The 21,287-nt window shown below is 47.4% G+C and overlaps 1 protein-coding gene across 3 annotated transcripts in view; it reads right to left on the reverse strand.

The window, feature by feature from the left end:
- The window catches only part of MSH2 (mutS homolog 2), a 799,418-nt gene that overhangs the window by 467,268 nt on the left and 310,863 nt on the right, over positions 1–21,287 (reverse strand). For all 3 annotated transcript variants that reach the window (XM_078649651.1, XM_078649652.1, XM_078649653.1), the window contains one exon: positions 5,311–5,510. In XM_078649651.1, the coding sequence (XP_078505777.1) occupies positions 5,311–5,510 (200 nt within the window). The remainder of the gene's footprint in view (positions 1–5,310; positions 5,511–21,287) is intronic.

Below are 21,287 nucleotides of genomic sequence, written 5' to 3' on the forward strand. Positions count from 1 at the left end.
CGTTCCAAGGCTGACATCTGCCTATTGCAAGAGACACACCTCCTAGCTAGGGACTGCCACCGCCTCCATTCTAACAAATTTCCCCTGCAATTTTTCTCCTCCTGCACGGAGAAAAAGGCCGGAGTAGCAATCCTGGTGGCACGCACTTTCAGGGGTTCGGTTTTGGGTAAGGTGGCAGACATTAAGGGCCGGTTGCTGGTTTACAGGTTTGCGTTAGGACACCTAAACTACACGATTGGGTCGATCTACGCCCCAAATGAAGGCCAAGAAAAATTCATACACTCCGCGCTTACATAGGCGACTGACACGGTAGACCGTCACATTTTGCTGGGGGGTGACTTGAACTTGGCCCTAGACAACTCGCTAGATCGCTCCTGTCAGCGCGTTAGTCAGGTGGGCGCCTTGTCGCCGTCAGGTTTGGCTCGCTTGAGGGATCTTGGGCTTGTGGATGCTTGGCGCGAGCTTCATCCTGGCGAAACAGACTACACGCATTTCTCAGCAGCGCGTAGGACCTATGCGCGGCTAGATTACCTGCTTGTCTCCACTGCGGCTCGTCCACTTGTCACCAATGCAGAAATCGGAACAGCGTCGCTTTCTGATCACGCGCCGGTCACGGTCACATTGACAGGGCCACGAGAGCCACGTTTAGGCAGGGTGTGGAGACTCCGGGACTCCTTGCTTTATAAGAAAGACGTGGTTATGAGAATCCAGGCCGCCATAAAGGACTATCTGTCCCACAACAATAATGAAGATACGGATCTTGCAACGCAGTGGGCTGCTCTCAAGGCAGTGCTGAGAGGTGAATTTATCTCGCTTTCCTCCGCGGACAATAAAGAGCGCCAGGCCAAATGGGACGAACTCACCCAAAAGGCCAGAGAGCTTGAGCAGATCCACAGAAGGACGGGAGCTCCGAGAATTTGGAGACAATTACGGGCTGCCCGTCAGCAACTGGCGGCGCTTGACATGGACAGGGCGGAGTATGCAGCTTTGCGGCTGAAGCATGCCTACTACACTGGAGGGGATAGATGTGGGCGCCTTCTGGCACACAAATTACGTACGATAGCCCAGAAACGTGAGGTTAAGGAACTGAAGGGGCCCGATGGCACCAGAGTCACCGGTGACTGTGCAATCGCGGAGGCTTTCAGTGACTTCTATGCCACTCTCTATGAGGCGGATCCGCCTAACTCGGAGGCGGAATTGGCCTTTCTCGGAGAGATACCGCTGCCGGCCCTGACCCAGGAACAGGTGGATAATTTGGAGCGAGACATCCGCCCGGAGGATGTTATCTCGGCAATCTCTCGGCTCAAACTCGGGAAGGCGCCAGGGCCAGATGGCTTCCCGGCTTGTTTCTACAAGACCTTTTGTGTTCAACTCGCACCCCTCTTAGCCAGACTCTTTACATCATTCGCAGAGGACGGGGCGATCTCCCGGGACTTGCTCGAAGCGGCTATCACGGTCATACCCAAGCCAGACAAAGACCCGACGGACTGTGGGGCTTACCGGCCCTTTTCTCTTCTAAACGTTGATCTCAAATTATACACAAGCGTCCTCGCTTCTAGGTTGGGCCCCTACATGGGAGGCCTTATCCAGCCGGATCAGTCTGGCTTCATCCCCGAGCGCCAGACTTCGGACAACACCAAGCGGGCCCTCCATCTCATTGAGAAGGCGTCCCGTACGCAGGGCGAATACATGATGCTAGCCATCGATGCAGAGAAGGCCTTTGATAGGGTCCATTGGCCATATCTCGAGAAGGTCCTTCTAAAAGTGGGTATGGGTCCCAAATTCCGGGCCAGAGTACTTAATTGCTACAAGTTTCCCTCGGCCTCCGTTAGAGTCAACGGCATGTCCTCCCCGCGTTTCCAGATTGAGAGAGGCACCAGGCAGGGGTGCCCGCTGTCTCCTCTCCTGTTCGCCCTCTATATGGAGCCGCTGGCACAACTCATCCGAACTGACCCGGGAATTAGAGGCATCAAATTCGGGGCAGACGTCCATGTCATCAATCTATACGCTGACGACGTCCTGTTGTCGCTTGCAGATCCCCGGGGTTCTCTCCCGGCCTGCATGGCCGCCCTTGACAGGTTCGGAGGCGTGGTGGGCTTCAAGGTCAACTGGACGAAATCGGTGGCTCTTGACCTCACCCTTGCCGCAGACACACGCGCCGCGCTGCAGGCCCGGTTCCCTCTGCGATGGGCCACGGAGACGGTCCCCTATCTGGGGATCAACTTGGCGGCCTCCCTTCAGACCACAGTGGACGTTAACTACACCCGCCTCAGGCAGAGGGTTCGGCAGGAGCTGGGGCAGTGGAAACACTACCCGTTGTCCTGGTTGGGCAGGGTTGCGGCGCTCAAGATGACAGTCCTACCCCAGATTCTGTATGTTTTTCGCACTATACCTCTCGCCCCCCCAACAGGGTGGATTAAGCTGATGCAGTCTGATCTTTCCCAATTTGTTTGGAACGGAAGGAAACCGCGCCTAAAAGCCCAAATAGCGATGCTCGCACCAGAACAAGGGGGGGATTGGGATTCCAAACTTGGCCGCTTACTTCCAGGCGGCACAACTACGCTTCCTGGCGGAGTGGGTCCAATGGGAGTCCGGGAAACACTGGTTATTTCAGGACCAGGCAGTAGCGGGGCGCACATTTTACAAGCAATCCCGTTTATCCGCAAAATACATAGGCCCCGCAACTTGTACGCCTCCCACATCACGCGAGTCCCGCTGGAGATCTGGGATCGGGTGGGAGTGGACTGCGGTCTCACGACCGCCCCCTCTCCCCTCACCCCCATTCTTGACAACCCTGACTTTCAACCGGGGCTGGACGGAAAGGCCTTCGAACGATGGAAGTCGGCTGGCTGTCGCTCCCTTTGCCAGATATACGGTCCGGAAGGGATAATTCCCTTTCTGCAATTACGCCAGGACTTTGGCCTCCCAGAGACCGAACGGCTCAGTTACCTTCAAGTTAGGCATTGGGCCCTCGGTAAGACGGTGAGACCGGATGCAGATCGGAAACTGACGAATTTCGAATATTGGTTGATCACTCGCAAGTCGGACAAGCAGCTAATCTCTGACTTATATAAAATGCTCACACTCAAACACCAGCACACATACAGCGTGAGTAGAGCACGGAGGGAGATGGAGAGGACATTCACTTATACAGAGTGGGAGGGTATATACTACAGGGCTCGACATTCGGCATACCATATGGGGCTCACGGACACTCTAACGAAGGTGGTGACCTACTGGTACTACACCCCAGAATGCCTATATGAAATGGACAGTACCAAAGACCCCCTGTGTTGGCGAGGCTGCGGACAGCTAGGTACCCTCACGCACATTCTTTGGGACTGCAGCCTATTGCAGGAGTACTGGCGTCAGGTTCTAGATGATGTGGACAAACACTTCGACACTGAGATCCCGCGTTTCCCGTCCTACGTCATTCTAGGTCTCCCAAATGCACTGACCTACCCCCTACGCTCCCGAAGGGGGCGCTTGATAGCCATTGCTTTGGGCTCGGCGCTACAGAACATTGTAACCCACTGGCGCACGTCCCACGTTCCCACATATCAGGGGTGGCTCCACCGCCTGTGGCTGGTTCTGGGTATGGAAAGACTTTCTCTGTACAAAGCTGGGGAAGGGGCGAGGTACGCGGAACTCTGGCAGCCGTTCCTAGCTCTTCTGTCCTCGGAGTTTGTGGAAGTCACTTGTCCGAGGTACCTTCGATTGCTGAGATTAACTGAGATTGCCCCAACGGAGGGGACCGCCATGCCTGCCCTCAGTTCGGGAATGGGATGAAGCATGTCTAGCCGGAACGAGACCATGGATCACCCGGGGGGAGGGGGGGTTGGGGTTGGAGGGGGGGGCAGCGGGGTTGGGCTTTGGGTTTGTTGGGGATGGGGGGTTTTTGGGTGAGGGGGGGGACTAGTTGCGGGATGGGTCGGGTTGGGGGGGTCTAGGGACGGGGGATGATAGTTTTATAGTGTGTTGACCAATGGCACGGTGGTGCGAGGGGCATACGCCATATTTTAGGTCACCAGCTGAGGGTGCGGGCTGAAGACACGAGGTGGAACTGCCCTCTTTATCGTTGCATTTTTTTAAACGCGGCCGGCCCGGTTGGGTTGTAGGCGGCTTGCTGTGTATAACTGCAACTCCTATATACTGTCTACCCTACCCACTGCGGCACTCACACCCTAGCTCTATTGACCTGATTGACAAGCTCCCGTGTGTGTTGTTACCTGTATCGTCTTGACTTCTTCAATAAAAAACATGTATTACTAGAGTGTGTGGACCAAGTAGAGCGGATGCTTCACATTGTGGGTGTTGTACTGCACAACCTGTCTTCAACAAAAATGAATCAATCTGCATGAAGTAGCTAGGGCTTGCTAGGAGATGGACTCAATTATAGAGGTGCAACTTAAGCCACCAATTCATGTGTATATAATCATTGCTTACTTTAAGCAGTTGAGCCAAGTGGTTGATAACTGATGAGTTCAAACTACCAAAACAGCTAAAGTGTCTAATTAAATTTCAGAATGTGACAGTTATCCATAACACTCACAAACATCTACTACATACACTTAACACTTACCTCTTAAATTGATTCAATTGGTGAAGGTCCTCCCCAAATGCATGAAGTTTATCTTTGAGTGTTCTATTGCTGAAACTTGCTTAAAATTAAGCTTTAAATGCCAATAGTTTCACGGAATTGGCACCCGACTTTCAAGATTTTTCTTCACCCTCTTGGCAAATTGTACAATATATGTGTAAATATTTAGGACTACACCTCAAACCTGAAGCCATGAAGATATCCCGGAATGGATGACGTTAACTGTATGAGAAATAGCTTTGGGGTGATCACTGACCGATCAAATGCTGACTATTGACAAGGAGATGTGCACCTCACAGTATATAAAACAGAAATCAAATGTACGAAAGGCCCGAAAATTTTTTTTTTCATGAAAATTTACTTTTCAAAGTTTACAAGATTTCCTTAAGTATTTCACTTTTTGAGCTTCCATGGAGCTTCTCAGTCAAACTAAACTCATGGTGGTCCGGTTCACAAACAAATTGGAGAATAACCTTAACTATGAGAAAGTGTACACATAATCCACTACCTTTTTACCTGCAGGCAGAACTGTAACATTCTGGGTGACACAGTACTTCAAAAGTCGTTAACTTTAAAAAAAATTATACAAAAACTCTAAATATTCATAATCTTAGTTCTGCATCTGGATTCGTGTTGCCAACGACCTACTAAGAGAAAAATCAAATTCAAGGAAAGGGTGGGGTAAAGAAAAGAAAAAAAAAAAATCAAACCTTGATATTTTTCGAGTGCCATCACAACACTGGGAATATACTCAATTGCTTGGTATATTCTGTAACAATCTTGAAGATTTGATGTTTTCTTCTGAAACTTCTTTGCCAGACGATTGAGGTCTGGAAAGCGACGCAAAAGATCTTCTTGAAGAGATTGTCTTAGCTCGGCATCTTCAACAAATGCTTCCACCAGATTTAGTCTGCACAAATGAGAGATAAATATAGTTTATGTGATTTCTTCAATTTGTAGTGTATACACAATGAAAATGAACTCGAAATTCATTAATTCAGTTTTTAATATAGGGTAGATAAAAAGCAAAATCTAGATAAGTGCTCACAGAACAAACCATATCACGTCCCAACCATTCAGCAGAGGGTGCAAAAATGCCTTCCCAGCAATATAAAAATAAATGACAAAATGGCATAACATTGATTTGATTCCATGAGATCTAGACGTTCTAAGATCACATAAGCAGTATTAATAAGAATGTAACTCAAATGTAAAACATTTAAAAAAAATATTCTAAAAAATATTTTTAAACATCAGCATAAAAAAAACACGCCATTAAATCTAGGCACACTAACTAAAGCCTTTCACTTATCCAATTTTACAAATGCCTCCAACCCAGACACACTCTCCAGGCCAACTCCCTGCCCACCGATGCACTCCCAGAATTCAGTGCTCTGAAGTCGACATTGCTCATGGGAAGTATAGGCCGCAGTGGAATCTCTCAGATCTACTGCACACTTACTATAAACTCCCCTGGTTCACTTGACCACCTCGAAGCCAGTTTTTTTTTTTTTTTTTAAAGAATTTTATATAGCGCAAACTTGACCCGGAACCGGGTATCAGAGCGCTTTACATTGCACCTGATGCGTTACAGGAGGACACATTAATTTTTGTTAGGCACCGGGAGATTAAGTGATTTGCCCAGAATCACAGGATGTTCCGTGTCATTCCCGAGACTCGAACCCGGTTTCCCAGATTCGAGGTCGACCACCCTAGCCGTTAGGCCAACTCCTCTCCCAATTGGAAGAACTCCAATGTTTCCCCGTTGGATGAACTGTGTGGGTCCTGTAGAGGACGAAGACTGGCAAGACGCCCTGATGGCTCCTTGGGAACTTACTACCTCCTCCTCCTCCAGATTGAGGCTTGTCCAAACCTCCTGTCGTTACTTTGTATACCTCTCTCCAATTCACGTATACCGGGTGGGCTTGCGACCCACCTCCATATGCACTCAATGCGAAATTGACTCAGCAGATTCCTATCACAAGGTATGATCTTGTGTGCTGGTACCCCAGTACTGGACCAAGGTGACCTGTGAGCTGTCAGAGTTTCCCCCCTGTTGATTCTTCTTGGGGTGTTTGAGGGAGCTGGGGGTATGAGCGATAAAAGGGCACTCTTGGGCAAGGCCCTCCTGGTGTTGAAAAAAGACATCGCAGCTCGATGGCTTTCCTCCAGGCCTCCTACCCTGTCAAAGTGGAGGAGTGCAGATTGTTATGCACAGCAGGAGCATGTGGTTTTCGAAGCCTGCAGTTCTCCCCAAAAACCTTGACTGGTATGGGGAAAGTGACTGTGTCAACTTGCTTAAATACCTATGAATCTGTACTTGTGGTCATACTTCATGTTTACTGCAATATACTTACGAGATGTTTCTTCCCTACGTAGAGTGTATACCATATTTTGCTATGTGTGTGCCATGTGTTCACCTTGGTTGGCTTCGCTGGCCGAAAATTCAATAAAGTTTGTTATAATTTTTTTTATCTAGGCACATTATACTACACCCAAATATACAGCATTAAGTGAGCAAGGTCATTAGGTGCACTGTCCATTCATCTCATTTTCCATATGGGGCATGAATGGCCTTCCTATTTATTTATATTGTCTTTTTTTTGTATGAAGTTTGTAGAAATAGTAAAATCATAAAAAGTAACAGACATACTAATAAAATCCACCCTACCAAGGGATCTTAGGACGCGCCCAAGAGGGACAGATTAGGTGCTAAATCACATCTATAAATTTAGCTTACCAAAAAGAACTATATATACAGTTTGACTGACTAACTTGGGACATTTATACAGTACATTAATACCCTCCAGAGTCTCCAGGCACTGCCTACACCAACGACAGAGGACACACTCTGCCTACAGTCTATGCCAAAGTATCAATCTTTTTTAACTTTGGAGCCAACATACTCTGCGACACTGAAAACCAATTCAGACTGGGCTAAGAGCGAAGCACTTCCCATGACCCCACTAATGACATCCCTCGCTCTACATGGCCTCCCTTTCCACTGTGTGCAATCCATGATTAAATATTTGGGTATCCTCATCAGTAATACGTTACATATAATGACCAGAAACTATATGGCCGTACTAATGGAGCTGATGGAACAGGGCTTGGAGTTGGAGCAGGTTCCAATAATCTTTGTGGGGTGTGTACAGCCTTTACAAAAGGTGGCCACACTCATTACAACTATGTCTTCAGCATTTTATCAATAGTAGTAGTAGATGGTAAGGAAGGATGAAGGAAGGAAGAAATAAAAACTGGTCTTGGGCAGTAAGGTAGGATGCAGTTAGGGCTGGACTAGATGCAAGAGAGGGAGGATGGAAAGCAGGGGCGTAACAAAGGCCCCTGCGTTGCCGAGGGGTCCCCAAGCTCCTGGGGGCCCATCAGCAGAGCCTGCAAGCAGTGGCCCTACAGATTTATCAGGTATTTATTTGATAATTAAAAGGCTACAGCCTACGCGCATTGCCGTCGTTTGTTGCACCAGTTGACAGCACCTCATTGTGGCCTCTTCATATCTGTGCTAGATGTCTCCACCATGTCCGCGGCTGTGTGGTCTTCACGCTTAGGGTGAGGCTGGCCTGGTGACGATTGTCATGCGCATTGTACGCGGCACAATTAAAAGTGCGTGTGGCAGCGCATAGGTGTGGCCACCGAGAAGGGAGAGATTTGTGTCTTGCACCATGGTTTGCTGCGCGGGTGAGTTGGGAGAGAGGCTGCTACTCCAGTGATTTTGGGCACTAGTCGCCACAACCAATCCTAGTCTGCATTGTAATGTGCCCTAGCGTGAACAGCACAGCAATAAAAGGATCTTTGCCCTGGTCTAAGTGAAGAACCACAAGCCGTTCTCTCCGGTTTATTTCATCCCTTGTCGCGCCCATCTATAGGGGGTGAAGGTCCCTTGTGCACAAGCTGGGTGGCTCACTACACCCCCCCCCCCTCAAGCATCCGCCACACCTGTATGTACCTCACCTGGACATGTGTTGTCAGTAGTTCGGCAGCAAACCCGTAAGCCTGACAACCCTGAATATATACCTTGCACTACCCTGGGTATATTCACAGTGCTGCAGTGGAAGATTAACACTGGATGAACTCAGACTGAACCGGTCTCCATGTTCACTGTAACACTGGCACAAAATGTGTATGGGAAGAGTACGTTGATCAACTGCTGATCTCTGAACTGCATGACACTTTCTTTTATTGTGGGAAAGTGCTGATAGTAATGCATTTGTTTTAGTTCACCCCCTGTTGAGTACAACTTGGAAGGGATGTTATTTATTAACTCATCTATCAGATATTTGGGATACCTATCTTTAAAACAGAGCCATTATTCAGCAATTCAGCTAAATGTAAAGAAAACTATGAGTAGCGCTATAAAAAAATGAAATGTTTGTCAGAAAGGTGCTATAGAGAGATGAGGTGCATTGTTAGTGAGTGGTAGTGAGGGAGTTCATGGTAAAGGAAGAAATGGGGGATGGGGTGCCAAAAAAGACTGTCAGATGCCATCCAGAGACTTTTTGAGGCATGGGCAAAGTGGGCTTCGCCCAGGGCCCCAGACTCTCAGGGGGCCCCCCTGATAAAACCAGCTCTTGTCTGTAGAGTCTTGCTCTGATGGCACTAAATGATTCTTGAACAGATTGTTTTAAATACAACTTTCCTTTGCTTTTTTTCAATACTGGTGATGTGTGGTTCGAGCAGGTCAGCGTGGCGTCGTTGACTCAACATCTTGTGATACTGGACTAACTGATACCGATTGTGTCCTCTGTGTGTACTGGCTGGAGTGCTCATGAAAAGCCAGCCGCGCTAATACTTTCGGATTGCGTTCCTGCTATTTAAACATTAACACTTTTTGAAGTGCAGAGTGACTATTTCTCTACATTTTGTCTACAGAAAGTGAATACTTTAATCATAACATTTCTTCTTGAATGCTGCTTGTTTGTGACCTGTTTAGTTGTTTGTTTAGTTGTTTGCAGTTTAAATTAAAAAAATCTGTGAGGTTCTCAGCATTGTATCTTGAGGTCTGTTATGAAGCTCTGTGGTATTACTGAATAAGCAGCTACCATGTTGTTGTTATAGGACATCCCTTTATTAATGTAATAACTGTACTTTCATAATTGCTTTATTAACCTTCCTGCTGCTCACATTTGCTTAAAAATGCACCGTTTACCCACTCTTTTTTACAAAATGTTCTCAGGGGGAGAACTCCCCCAAATCCGCCTTATAATTTTTCAGGCTCGCAAGCTGTGCTCGCTCGCCATGGGGCTGTCCCACAGAACGTTTACGCTACACCTCTTTCAAATGTCACCACCCACCACTGATTGTCAGTCGAGTTTTTATGGAATTCCAGGTTTGGATTTGTCTTTCAAAGTTTCATGTTATTGTCCATTAATGTCACTTCTAATTCAGACCCTTCATAGTTATTCTTCAGCCATAGTCCGTTCCTGAGATCAATAGAACCGCTCTTTGTCATTGTTCTGATTGCTGCCATTCTTGAGACAATAGGATCGCTCCTTGGCATTGTTCTGATTGCTGCCTCAGTTAAATATTCTGCTTTTGACATTATTGTTACAAATGGCGTAGCTTATATGTTAAGACGGTTTCCCTCTTTCTCATTAGAACTTTGAGAATAGCAATATAGAGTCATTTTATTTTAATGTTGGAGGTTTCAAATCAAAATATGCCAAATTTTTGGATGGTAGGGCAAAGTGGTAGGTGGTGGGCCATGCCCCCTGGAGGAGCCCCCTCCATGTGTTTTGCAGGGAGGCCCCCTCAAGTTTTGTTCTGCCACTGGCCCCCAGCATCCCCCGTCATGAACAGCACACTAACACTTTTACACATTTACACAAAAGGACTTTTATACGATGCTTTTGATGGGGTTGAGGCAAAAGACGAAGGCAGACAGAGTGCTGCCATACGAGTGCCTACATCCTGCAAAAATGCAAATTATTCAAGACATGTTCTGGGGTCTCTCTGGCAGTGTGGCAACAACATGGAATCTGGTACTTAATATGGGTGAAATGATTTTGGCAGCTGTCACTTCACAAAAAAGCTTCACATGAATTGAGCACCATTCCTCCTCCCTAACTAAGGAGATAAGAATGTATAGGATTACATTCAGGGTCACTTAGATCCCACAATTCAACAATTAATGCTGGGCCTTACTACCCTCCATAAGACTATAGGGCATAGCATGGAGGCTTAATTTCGGTAATTTCAAAATACACTTGCCATGCAAAATTCCTGAAATTATGCCACTTCGAGTAATCACGCACCATTAGCAGTAAAGCGGGATTTTACTGTAAAAGATTCACCACAAACGCACAGGAACAACAGAATACGAGCAGCGGTTAGCAGTGCTTTAATTGAAATGCATCCTTATGCAAAAAATAGACACAAGGTTGCATTTCACGATCAAATATAGAGCAAAATGACAGAGCGGCATTTCGTTTAATTATGGCAAATTTTGCTAACATTTTACTTATCACACAAATGCAAATAATGGCACACCCCTAGCGAAGTGGAGCTCAGTCAGTTCAGTGTTTGTCTTCTTGCCCTAACCTTCTTATTGCCATAATAGCGTGGCTTACACATTTTGCAGTTGAAAAATCACCAATGAAGTTGGCGGTATTGGAAAACTAGCACAAAGGGGTTCTTTTATATGTTTAGGACGAAATCGTCAATGAAGTCCTTTATTGCCCGGCAATGGTGTATCCCACTGACCAGTACCACTCAGAATCTTCTCGAAAGAAACTAGAGGTTTACATGACACATCTGTGCTTCTTCAGATCAGTCGGCCATGTCAGAAGCACGTATAAGGAAGTTTTAATACACATTTAACAAATTAAATAGGCCCTTACATGGGAGTGACATGGAGGCTGTTAATACACAAGTGACCGAACCCAACCATCCTTGCCTCAACTCTGACACCTCCATCCTCTCCGTTAGAAATTATTATTATTATTATTTTAGTATTAATAAATATTTATGGAGCGCATGGCTACCCTTGGGCAACCCAGCGCTAGCTGTAACAAGCGAAGCAAAGAAGAATGGCTGATTATGGCAGACTCTGAAAGAGCCAAGTCTTCAGCTGCTTCCGGAAGGAGAGATGGTGGGTGGTTGAGCGCAGCTGGAGGGGGTGTTCGTTCTATAGTTTGGCGGCATTGTAGGAAAAGGTGCGGCCCCCCTGAGTGTGCTCTCTTAATTTTTGGTACCACTGCCAACAAGCATTTACAATGCAACGGTTTCGCCTATGCAAAAGTTTGAGCTATTGGCATTGTAAACCATAAGTGACCTATTGTGACATAATTCACCATATGTGACCTATTGTGACATCATCTAGTTGTTTTTGCCTGTTGACTGCAACCTGGATTTTTTTAACAGAGGTTTCAAAAATAACAATAGCTGGTGGAAGAAGCTCAAAGTAGACCAAAAATCATGCTCTGTCAATTACTGTGACACCGTCACAAGGTGTCAGAGTGTGGGGTGTTACTTCCGCTAACCCACCATCTTGGAAATAATACAACACAGCAACAGACTATCTGGAAAGATAGATTCGGCTCAGACTCGGTAAAAATGATTTCAGACACAATCGTAGTACAAAAACCATATCTCTGTTTGTTCGTAACTTACTCAGAATGTACTTATCTTAAAGTCAACATTTTATATTTCTGCCATTTTATTTCAACCAATATGATAAGGTGCAAAAATGGGCCAGAAACTACATGTGGTTCAACAGGAATTTTGGATTTAATGTATAAAAAGGATGAAGTAAAAAAGTGATAACATTCATGTATTGAATTTCATAAATAAGAGTTTATCATTATATGTGATGAAACAACATATAAATGATTTATGAACTTGTAAATGTGTTAGAAAATGTATCTGTGATATGGAAAAATATGTGAAATGAAATAAATCAGTTGATTTGGATTATGATGTGTTTGAAAATTATGAACATAGTTAAAAATTGGTGAACGGTTAGTTCTATAGGAACAGTGCACACTAGAGCAGGTTATTCCTGTTCATGGTCAGATTACTATTTGCATGTGAGGCCAACACATAATTATAGTGTAGCACCCTTGTGTTAAACTTGGTTTAGTCACCAAAAAGAGTTTAAATTGAGTGCGCCTCATACCCTTTGTTGGGTACTTCATTCTCAGTGTTACTTCCACTAACCCACCATCTTGGGAATAATACAACACAGCAACAGACTATCTGGAAAGATAGATTCGGCTCAGACTCGGTAAAAATGATTTCAGACACAATCGTAGTACAAAAACCATATCTCTGTTTGTTCGTAACTTACTCAACTCAGAATGTACTTATCTTAAAGTCAACATTTTATATTATTTCTGCCATTTTATTTCAACCAATATGATAAGGTGCAAAAAACAAAAAAGTTAAAGAAAGTCTGCCTGTGTTTGATACATTGCAGGGATACATTTTTAAGCAGGGAAAGATAGAGACGCGAAACGTGTATTTACCGAGTTGTAAACCTGTGCAGAGGCTTCCTCTTTATCTGACGCTCCCGCACAAATAAAGCTGTCACAGATACTCTACTTGTGACGAGACGGAGTCACAAGCCTCCGGGATCTGATAATGCCGGCCTCTGCAGACATCCTGAGAGCTCGTGACAGGGGCCGCCCCCGGGGCTCGCTAACATCTGGGCTCCGTGTCAGACGGGGGCTGGGCCCTGTTACACAGCATTGCTTCCATTAGAGGACCTGTGCTCGGAGTGCATCGCACACATGAAAGTGCAAGCAGCCAGTGGGCGTGGCTCCTGCTTGGAGTGCACATGTATGTGCTTCCACGCGAAGGCCCCTGCCAGGAGTGCAGAGCACGCATGTATGTGCTAGCAGCCAGTAGCTCCTGCTTAGAGTGCACATGTATGTGGTCCCAGGAGAGGGATCCTTCTCGGAATGCAACGCACACATGTATGTGCCTCCAGGCATGGGCTCCTGTCCAGAGGGCAGTGTACACATGTATGTGCCTTCAGGCATTGGCTCCTGTCTGGAGTGCAGTGCACATATGCATGCGCGTCCAGGCATGGGCTCCTGTCCGGAGGGCCTCCAAGCATGGGCTCCTGTCCGGAGTGCAGTGCACACATGTATGTGCCTCCAGGCATGGGCTCCTGTCCGGAGGGCAGTTAACACATGTATGTGCCTCCAGGCATGGGTTCTTGTCCGGAGTGCAGTGCCCACATGTATGTACCTCCAGGCATGGGCTCTTGTCCGGAGGGCAGTGCACACAGTGCAGTGCAGACATGTATATGCCTCCGGGCATGGGCTCTTGTCCAGACGGCAGTGCACACGTGTGTGCCTCCAGGCATAGGCTCCTGTCCTGAGTGCAGTGCACACATGTATGTGCCTCCAGGCATGGGTTCCTGTCCGGAGTGCAGTGCACACAGTGCAATGTAGACATCTATGTGCCTCCAGGCATGAGCTCCAGTCCGGAGGGAAGTGCACAGGGGCCTGCATGCAAGAGCTCCTTTTGGCAATGCAGTGCACACATGCATGCTGCCCTGGCTGAGGTCTGGTGCTTGTAGTGCCCACGCATGTACCAAGGGGATCTGCCAGTACGATGTGTACGCGCCTCCAGTCAAGGTCTCGTGTCATGTGTTTAGCACCGCACATGGACTCCTGCTGCTAGTGAAGATCACACATGTTATGCGACTACAACCAGGGGCCTGCTGGGAGTGCTGCTCACATATGTATGTCCCTGCTGCCTGACGTTTCATGCGCCTGTCTGCGTGAGACAGGAAGTTTAAATTTAGAGCGCGAGAGAGGAAGTTTGCAAAGTAGAACAAAACACGCTTTTGTCTCAGCCTGGCTCACTCCAGGCGTCCGCATGTATGCTGCGGCTGGGATGCAGAGGGGCAGGTGGTTAACTCAAAGGGAAATAACGCGCTGGTGAGGGAGGGGGCACTGTATTCTACCTTGGAACCGCGAACCCTGTATTCGGCGCGCCGATCCAGCAGGGCGGCTATTAACCACTTGGCTGCTAAGGGGTTTTCTCCTCCGGTGCTGAATATTTATGAATCCCATTTTACATGAAGAGTTGACCGTGTCATGAGCACAGCTCCAGTGTGCCTCATGACGAGTTCACCTTGTCATTAGCATGCAAGTGGTTAAAGGGACGGAGACGAAAGTAGTACAGCTAAAAGGTATGGGGTGGGGGGGGTTCATTCATGCTGCTAATTGGGGCGTGAAGTAAACAAGTGACTGAGGCTCCAGCTACCTGCGTCAGCCTCATTGGCTTTCTCTCTGTGAGTAAAAGGATTATTATAAGACAGCTTGTCTTTCTCAAAAAAAGTGCTATGAAATCTGACCTACATTTCCTGTAAAGAATTTCAAGAAATTAAATGTCTTCGAGGAATCAGATTACAAATTAAAGCGATGTGTATAATCCCTTTAGGGAACGTAAAACGAAGGGGGGTGGGCGGGGGGGGGGGGGGGGAGAGGCGAAAGCGTTGTGGGTACAAGGCGCTCGATTGTGGAATTCCCCGTCTCTTGAAATGCGCCTCGAACCTTCTTCATATGAATTTGGAAAGGCTATTAAAACCTCGCTCTACTCCAAGTAGTGTGATCCACTGGAACTGCAAATCACCACAACTGCCTGCCTGCCCCGTAGCGCCAAGAGGCTCGCTCTTAAAGTGACCGTTGTGCTTTAAAAGTCCCATAAACAAGACCATTTTAAGGTGCATTCATGGGAGCATTATAGAGAAATCCGGTTTCGAAAAACCAGTAGTAAGGAGGGCCTCGGGGGATTGGTTAACTGGATGGGTGGCTCCATGGCTGGGGTGAGGGGGTAATTCTTCAAGGTAGCACTGATGCGGTATAGCTTTCCAAACGACCATTGCATGGCATGCATACAACATATACTTAGCAAATGCGACTAGTGGTCAGTGTTTCATTAACTGACTGAGATTGTGTGCTGTGGGCAGGTAAGTACCTATTGTGGACTTGTGTCTGAAGGTGCTGGGTCTCCGGTCTGGCGGAAGAGAACTCTACGAGGGAACTAGGTATCCGAGGGAGCACCTGGAGTGCTTGATTAGTCAACCCATACTCAGTCACTCCTTACTCACAGATGGGTGCCAGCTGGAGCACGTTCTGGCGAGAAGAAACACGGTTTGTTTGTTGTTGGTCGGGTGGAACACCATAATTAAACTAAACTATCCACTATAAGAAAAAGTGCTGATTCTGTGCTTTTATTCGTTACCAGGGGTAAGCTCTGCAACTCCGGTATATGTCTGTAAGGAAGGAGGTGAAAGCTTCTTTAAGGCTCTTACAGACAGGTATTTTTAGCTCTAGAATCGCTGTGCAGGCTGTGGGAGGGTGGAGGCCGGAGACTGAGGGCGCGCTGGATCCGCCGCGGCCCGCCATGCGGAGATAGATCGCTGCACCCGCGGCGGAGGTGACACAGGCGACGGCGCATTATAGCCGCGGGGGAAGACCACTGGTGTCCGAGGAGGCCCCGCACAACTGCAGCTTTTTGCCGCGCGGCTGGGTGCCGGAGGTCGCACGATAGAGTTGCGCAAGTCACCCAGTGCTCCCGGAGGCGGCAACTTCAAAAGCTGGCCCCCCACGTCAAGGACATTGTGACCGGTCATCAGGGGTGAAGCGGCCTGACGCAACGCGGCAATCGGGACGTCGAGTGGAGGCTGCTCCCGGGCTCTGAAGGGCCGATGCAGGACTGAGGTAGACGCGACTGACCGGGGAAAAGTTAAGCAGCCACCACCGTGCATCGACAAACCGCAGTCGGCCGGTGCACCCGAGGTCGGGGACATAAGAAGGACCACCAGTGTGCGTAGTGCTCCGGTGCGGCTGGGGCCCATTGAGTCAGCTGAACTGACCCGGGATGCAGTGGATGTAAGCGACCGGTGTAAGATAATTACTACCAAGTCCGGTGAAAACGTGCACCACTCGAGCACAGACACCGAAGGGCTAACAACTCTAAGGGTGCTCATCCGTAACAGTCCACCAGCAGGAGTCGGAGGAAATAGACCGTGAGGGCCATCAAACCCACCATCTGGTTACAACACCGGTGCAGACGCGGAGAAGTGCGCGGTGGAAAGCAGACTCGCTGCCCTCGAGCGGACCACACCTGACGGCACCGAGTGATAGGCCTGCTAGAGGAGCTACTCCGGCGCAGACATGAGTGGGAGAGGGCCTAGAAAACAGTGGGTGTACAAAATAACTCTATAAACCACAAGATGGCAAGAAGACAGGCAGCAGAATAAATAAACCAGTCAGGTCCCGGGCCGGCAGCCAATCACAGCGCGGCCCGGGGAATGACGTCACGGGGGTGTCCCGGGCTGGCAGCCAATCTCAGCGCGGCCCGGGACACGCGGCATCAAGGGGCGGGACTTAAAAAAAGTGTCAGAAACGCCCCCGATTCGCGTTCTGACCGGGAAAGAGTGACGGACAACAATGTCTTCCAATGGCTAGCCTCCATTTATGGAGCTAGCCAATGAAAGACAGAGGCGGGACCAAAGCCCCATATGTAGGATCATAAGATTTCGCCCTGGGCGGAGCAACTGCTACGCAGTTGCAACGGCCAGGGCGAAACCTAAAAATGTTGTCATTTACAATTCCAATAGCTCTAACTTTTGCAAAGGCGATACAGTTGCATTTTAAATGCTTGTTTTTCTTTTCAATTGGGGCTGAGGCATAACAAAGTTTGAAGACTACTGACCTGTAGAGTTCGATGAAGTGGTTTATGGATATTGGGAGCCATCATCCTATAGGCATCTCTTGCTGTCTGAGGTGCCGGCAGATTCACAAACACAGATCAGTTGCTAGTTTACTTCTTAAATTCCATGAAACTAGATGAAGATTTCTTCCATAGGAGCCCTACATAATGCCTGAATCTTCTACCACTGGCGCTTCGGTCAGATTTGACCTTATTACAAATTGTAGCAATCGCCTAACGCATTCTGCAACCCCGGAGGTCTCCTTCAGTCAGATGCCGATAATGACAGTGAGATAGAGAAGCTTGTAATGGCAATCAATAGGACAAAGGGTGGGATGGTTGTGTTCTGGCTGAACAACCTAGCCCAGAGTCAGCTCCCATAGATGACAGCTTCCACATGCTGGTTGACCGAGCAGTGCGAAAAGTTATTCAGCCTCTGAAGAAAATCCTGGTCCTATTTTATTTTAAGGTTAAAAGTACACATTCCTTAAGAGCGAATCCAGTGTTTGGCAATGTCTGTTAAGGGCAGTCTTGCATGCACAATCTAGCTACACGTTCCACTCTCCTATAAAGGCTAAAAACAAATGGAAAGCACGGGAGTCTGCCCCAGCATGTTGGCTAAATCATGTCAAAATTAACTGTCATTCCAGCTGCAGAGGTGCTATAAAAATCTGGCAGTGCCTTGTTTTGTCCCCAGAGACTACTGATGTTTTGTAAATGTTGGTGCTGGTATGGATAGTGACGGAAGTGGGCTGCTCTAAGTCTGGTGTAGCGGCTTCTGTCTTGACATTTGGTGGTGGGAGGAATCTATTTACTTTGGCGGTCTTTCAAACTGCGCTGTCATACTGCGCAGCAGGTTAATTTTTGGGGCTAGTGTCTCTGCCTAAAGTGACAAAACTACATAAAGCGCCTGGTTGGGTTTAGCTTCACAGGCCAGAATGCTATCTCCTAAAATAAAAATAGCTGCGTCTTCCTCATAGCAACCCTAAAGATCTTGCGGAGTCCGTTTTGAGAGCCTGCAGAATCTTTGTTTTAATTGGAAAGAAAGATTGTCTTTCAAAGGATGGATCATCTATTGACCACTGTGGTGGACTCGCCACAGCAAGGAGTGCTAGCGTCGTGTTGATAGTCTCGTGTATATCCGGCTTAAGACTGAAGCTCGCGATCCCCCCCGAGACTTCATGCTCTTCCACCAGGGCTTAAGCCGCTTCACTTGTTTTCCAGAGGCATGTACATTTTGAACATATTTGTTGGGCATTAGTTTAGGCTACCCACTGTGCCTACCTTTTGTAAGCATTACTCCACAAAGGCTGTGGAGAAGTTTTGAAGCCCCGCCCTTTACTCCTGCTCGTAATTCAGATGCGCTTTCATTTTACTGTTGAGGTTAACTTAGTCTTCCAAATACTACATCGGGTTGGTTATGGATTTATGGCTATTCTGCAGTATTGGGTGGAAAAACATTTTTTGGTGGATCTCTTGCTTATGTGGTTTGGGGTTAGGTAAAATGTACTCTTCTAATTCCGTCAATGCACTACAAGTCTACTTTTGCATGTTCCTTTTTCAGTGTACCTGTCGCAAAGACATGGTTAAGATCTCCATGGATGTATTTGTGAGGGTTCTTCAGCCAGATCGTTATGAACTTTGGAAACAAGGCAAGGACCTCGCCCCCCTGGATCATCTAAAGCCCACTGCTGTTAGCTGCCCTCTTTTGGAGAAATGGAACACGAACAAGGCAGCACTGAAGGCCAAGCTAGCTCGCAGGTAACGAATATGCCCTTTTCTAACCTAATATTTCGATTTTTTGGGGTTATGAGCGTACTGTGTGTAGATGCATAGAGCGGACTTTTTGGGAATGTTATCTATATACATATTTTTTTTAGTACACCCGTGCAGCTCAAATGATTATACGATTATGAGTGTATGGGTAAGGGGTGTTGACGGGTCGGAAAAGTGTTCCATTTAACTGACATTGGAGGGTACCACCATTCCTCCTTGGCTGTTCGTAAATGCTACTCTTTTCGTTTTAATGCCTGATTGATGTATTTCTTATTGTTTCATGCACCTTGCTCCTTTTTCTGGATTTCATGTACTGGTTAGATTCCTACTCCTCAAACATGTTCTCTGAGAGTAGGGAGGGTTGGTGGTAAAGGTAAATAAACGTACCCACCTTCATGGCATCTTCGTGTACATTTATGAAATATTAGAATACAGTAGATTGCTCGTCACATTTTAGCTTACTCTTTTGACCTGTGGGTATAGTTGACCCTCGATAAAACTTAAACTAGGGAACAGAGGCAAGAAAACCTTGAAGGCATGAACACTTCAGACCTGTATATGCAGGGGATTAACGAGCTGCTCGATCAATCTTTGCACATAAGATTAAAACAGAAGAGTGGCTACTTTAATGACCTGCGCTTGTTCCGATTTTCTGCAAATCCCAGAGTTGGGAATATTCTTGAAGCAAACTATCTAAGGCATGGCTTTCTGCACTTGTTAAATTCAGTGATGTAACTTGTCATCCTCCGAACGTTCCCTTTTCTGGTTATGGATGAAAGCAACTAGAGGCAGTCCTATGGGCCTGCAAAGGAATCCTCTAGCTGGCACAGAGCACGTTGGGGATAACCTGCACGCACCACTGTGGGCATGTCTTTGCTGTTAACATTTTGTTTCATACATTGTAAAAGACAAGCATTTACAATGCAACGGTTTCGCCTTTACAAAAGTTAGAGCTATTGGCATTGTAAATGACAATATTTTTATTTATGTGTTGGTTTTGAAAACAGATAAATAAATGGCATTGTCATTTACAATGCCAATAGCTTAATCTCTCGCACATGCTACACACACACACCTACAGAGAACCCACCCACAGAGCCTCCCCCACACAGCGCCCCCCACACACACCCACACAGCCCGGGCGCGAAGCTTGACAATCCGGAAGCCCACGGCATGGGGGTCTCTCCTGAGCCCACTCCCCAAAGTGACCCACTCTTTGGGGGAATTGTCACTTCCCCTGATCCCATTAACACTGTTGGACTACTCCAAGCACCCTGGCGCCTTATTCCCTTATGATTGGAGGGCTGGCAGGAGTGAGTGATTGAGTGAGTGAGTGTGTGACTGACTGAGTGTGTGTGTGTGTGTGTGTGTGAGTGAGTGTGTGTGTGAGTATGCGAGTGAATGAGTGAGTGAGAGTGTGTGTGAGTGAGTACTTTGCACCATAGCACGGCTCAAAATGAAATCACTAAAATAATGCGTTTTCTGCTTTTACACCCCGCCATTCCCTTAAACAACACACTGCAGCTTTATAGATAGGCCAGTGCAGCATAGTTTTCATTGAAAGGCATCAGTGCACATTACTTGAGCACCAGTTACAGTCATTGGGGCAGACAGATTCAGTTTAGGCACGAGAAGAGTCGAACCTGTTTCCTCAGCTTCGCGGTCGGCCGCTCTAGTCGTTGTGCCACATCCTCATTTTCTAGAGCAGCGGGCACACAGAACATGCTGCCTCTCCAGAAACTGTCAGTCTCAGCGTTCACCTGTCCAAAAATAACGCATTATTGTTCCTGAGGTTATGCCTCATTTCTGCCTGCTTCCGTTGTGGAGAGTAGTAAGCCTCTCATAGGGAGGAGGAGGGAATTTCAGTAGAGTTGCGAGAGAGAGTTGGAGAGCCTGAGGTGCTTTCTTTTGTACATTTGTAATGGAGAGTTTACATCTAGTAGTGGAGAGGGAAGTGTCCTTCTCGTGCCGGACAGAGGAGGGTGCACTTTCCGTCGAGTAGAGAGACGCACGCTGCTGGTGGGTGACAGAAAAATGCCCCTCCTGTAAGGGAATTAAATGCTTTGCTTATTGAGGAGAGGGGAGCTTAGGGAGGGAGGGGGGAGAGTTGCTTCTGGGTGGAGAAGAGAGAAGTGTGCTGCTGGAACGAGAGGGTCGGCACCTCTTGGGAAGGAGCGGGTATTTGTAGTGACAGAGTGGGGAGTGCACATTCCAGTTCAGGGAG

This window comes from Lissotriton helveticus, chromosome 6 (genome assembly GCF_964261635.1).
Source record: "Lissotriton helveticus chromosome 6, aLisHel1.1, whole genome shotgun sequence".
NCBI classification, from domain to species: domain Eukaryota; kingdom Metazoa; phylum Chordata; class Amphibia; order Caudata; family Salamandridae; genus Lissotriton; species Lissotriton helveticus.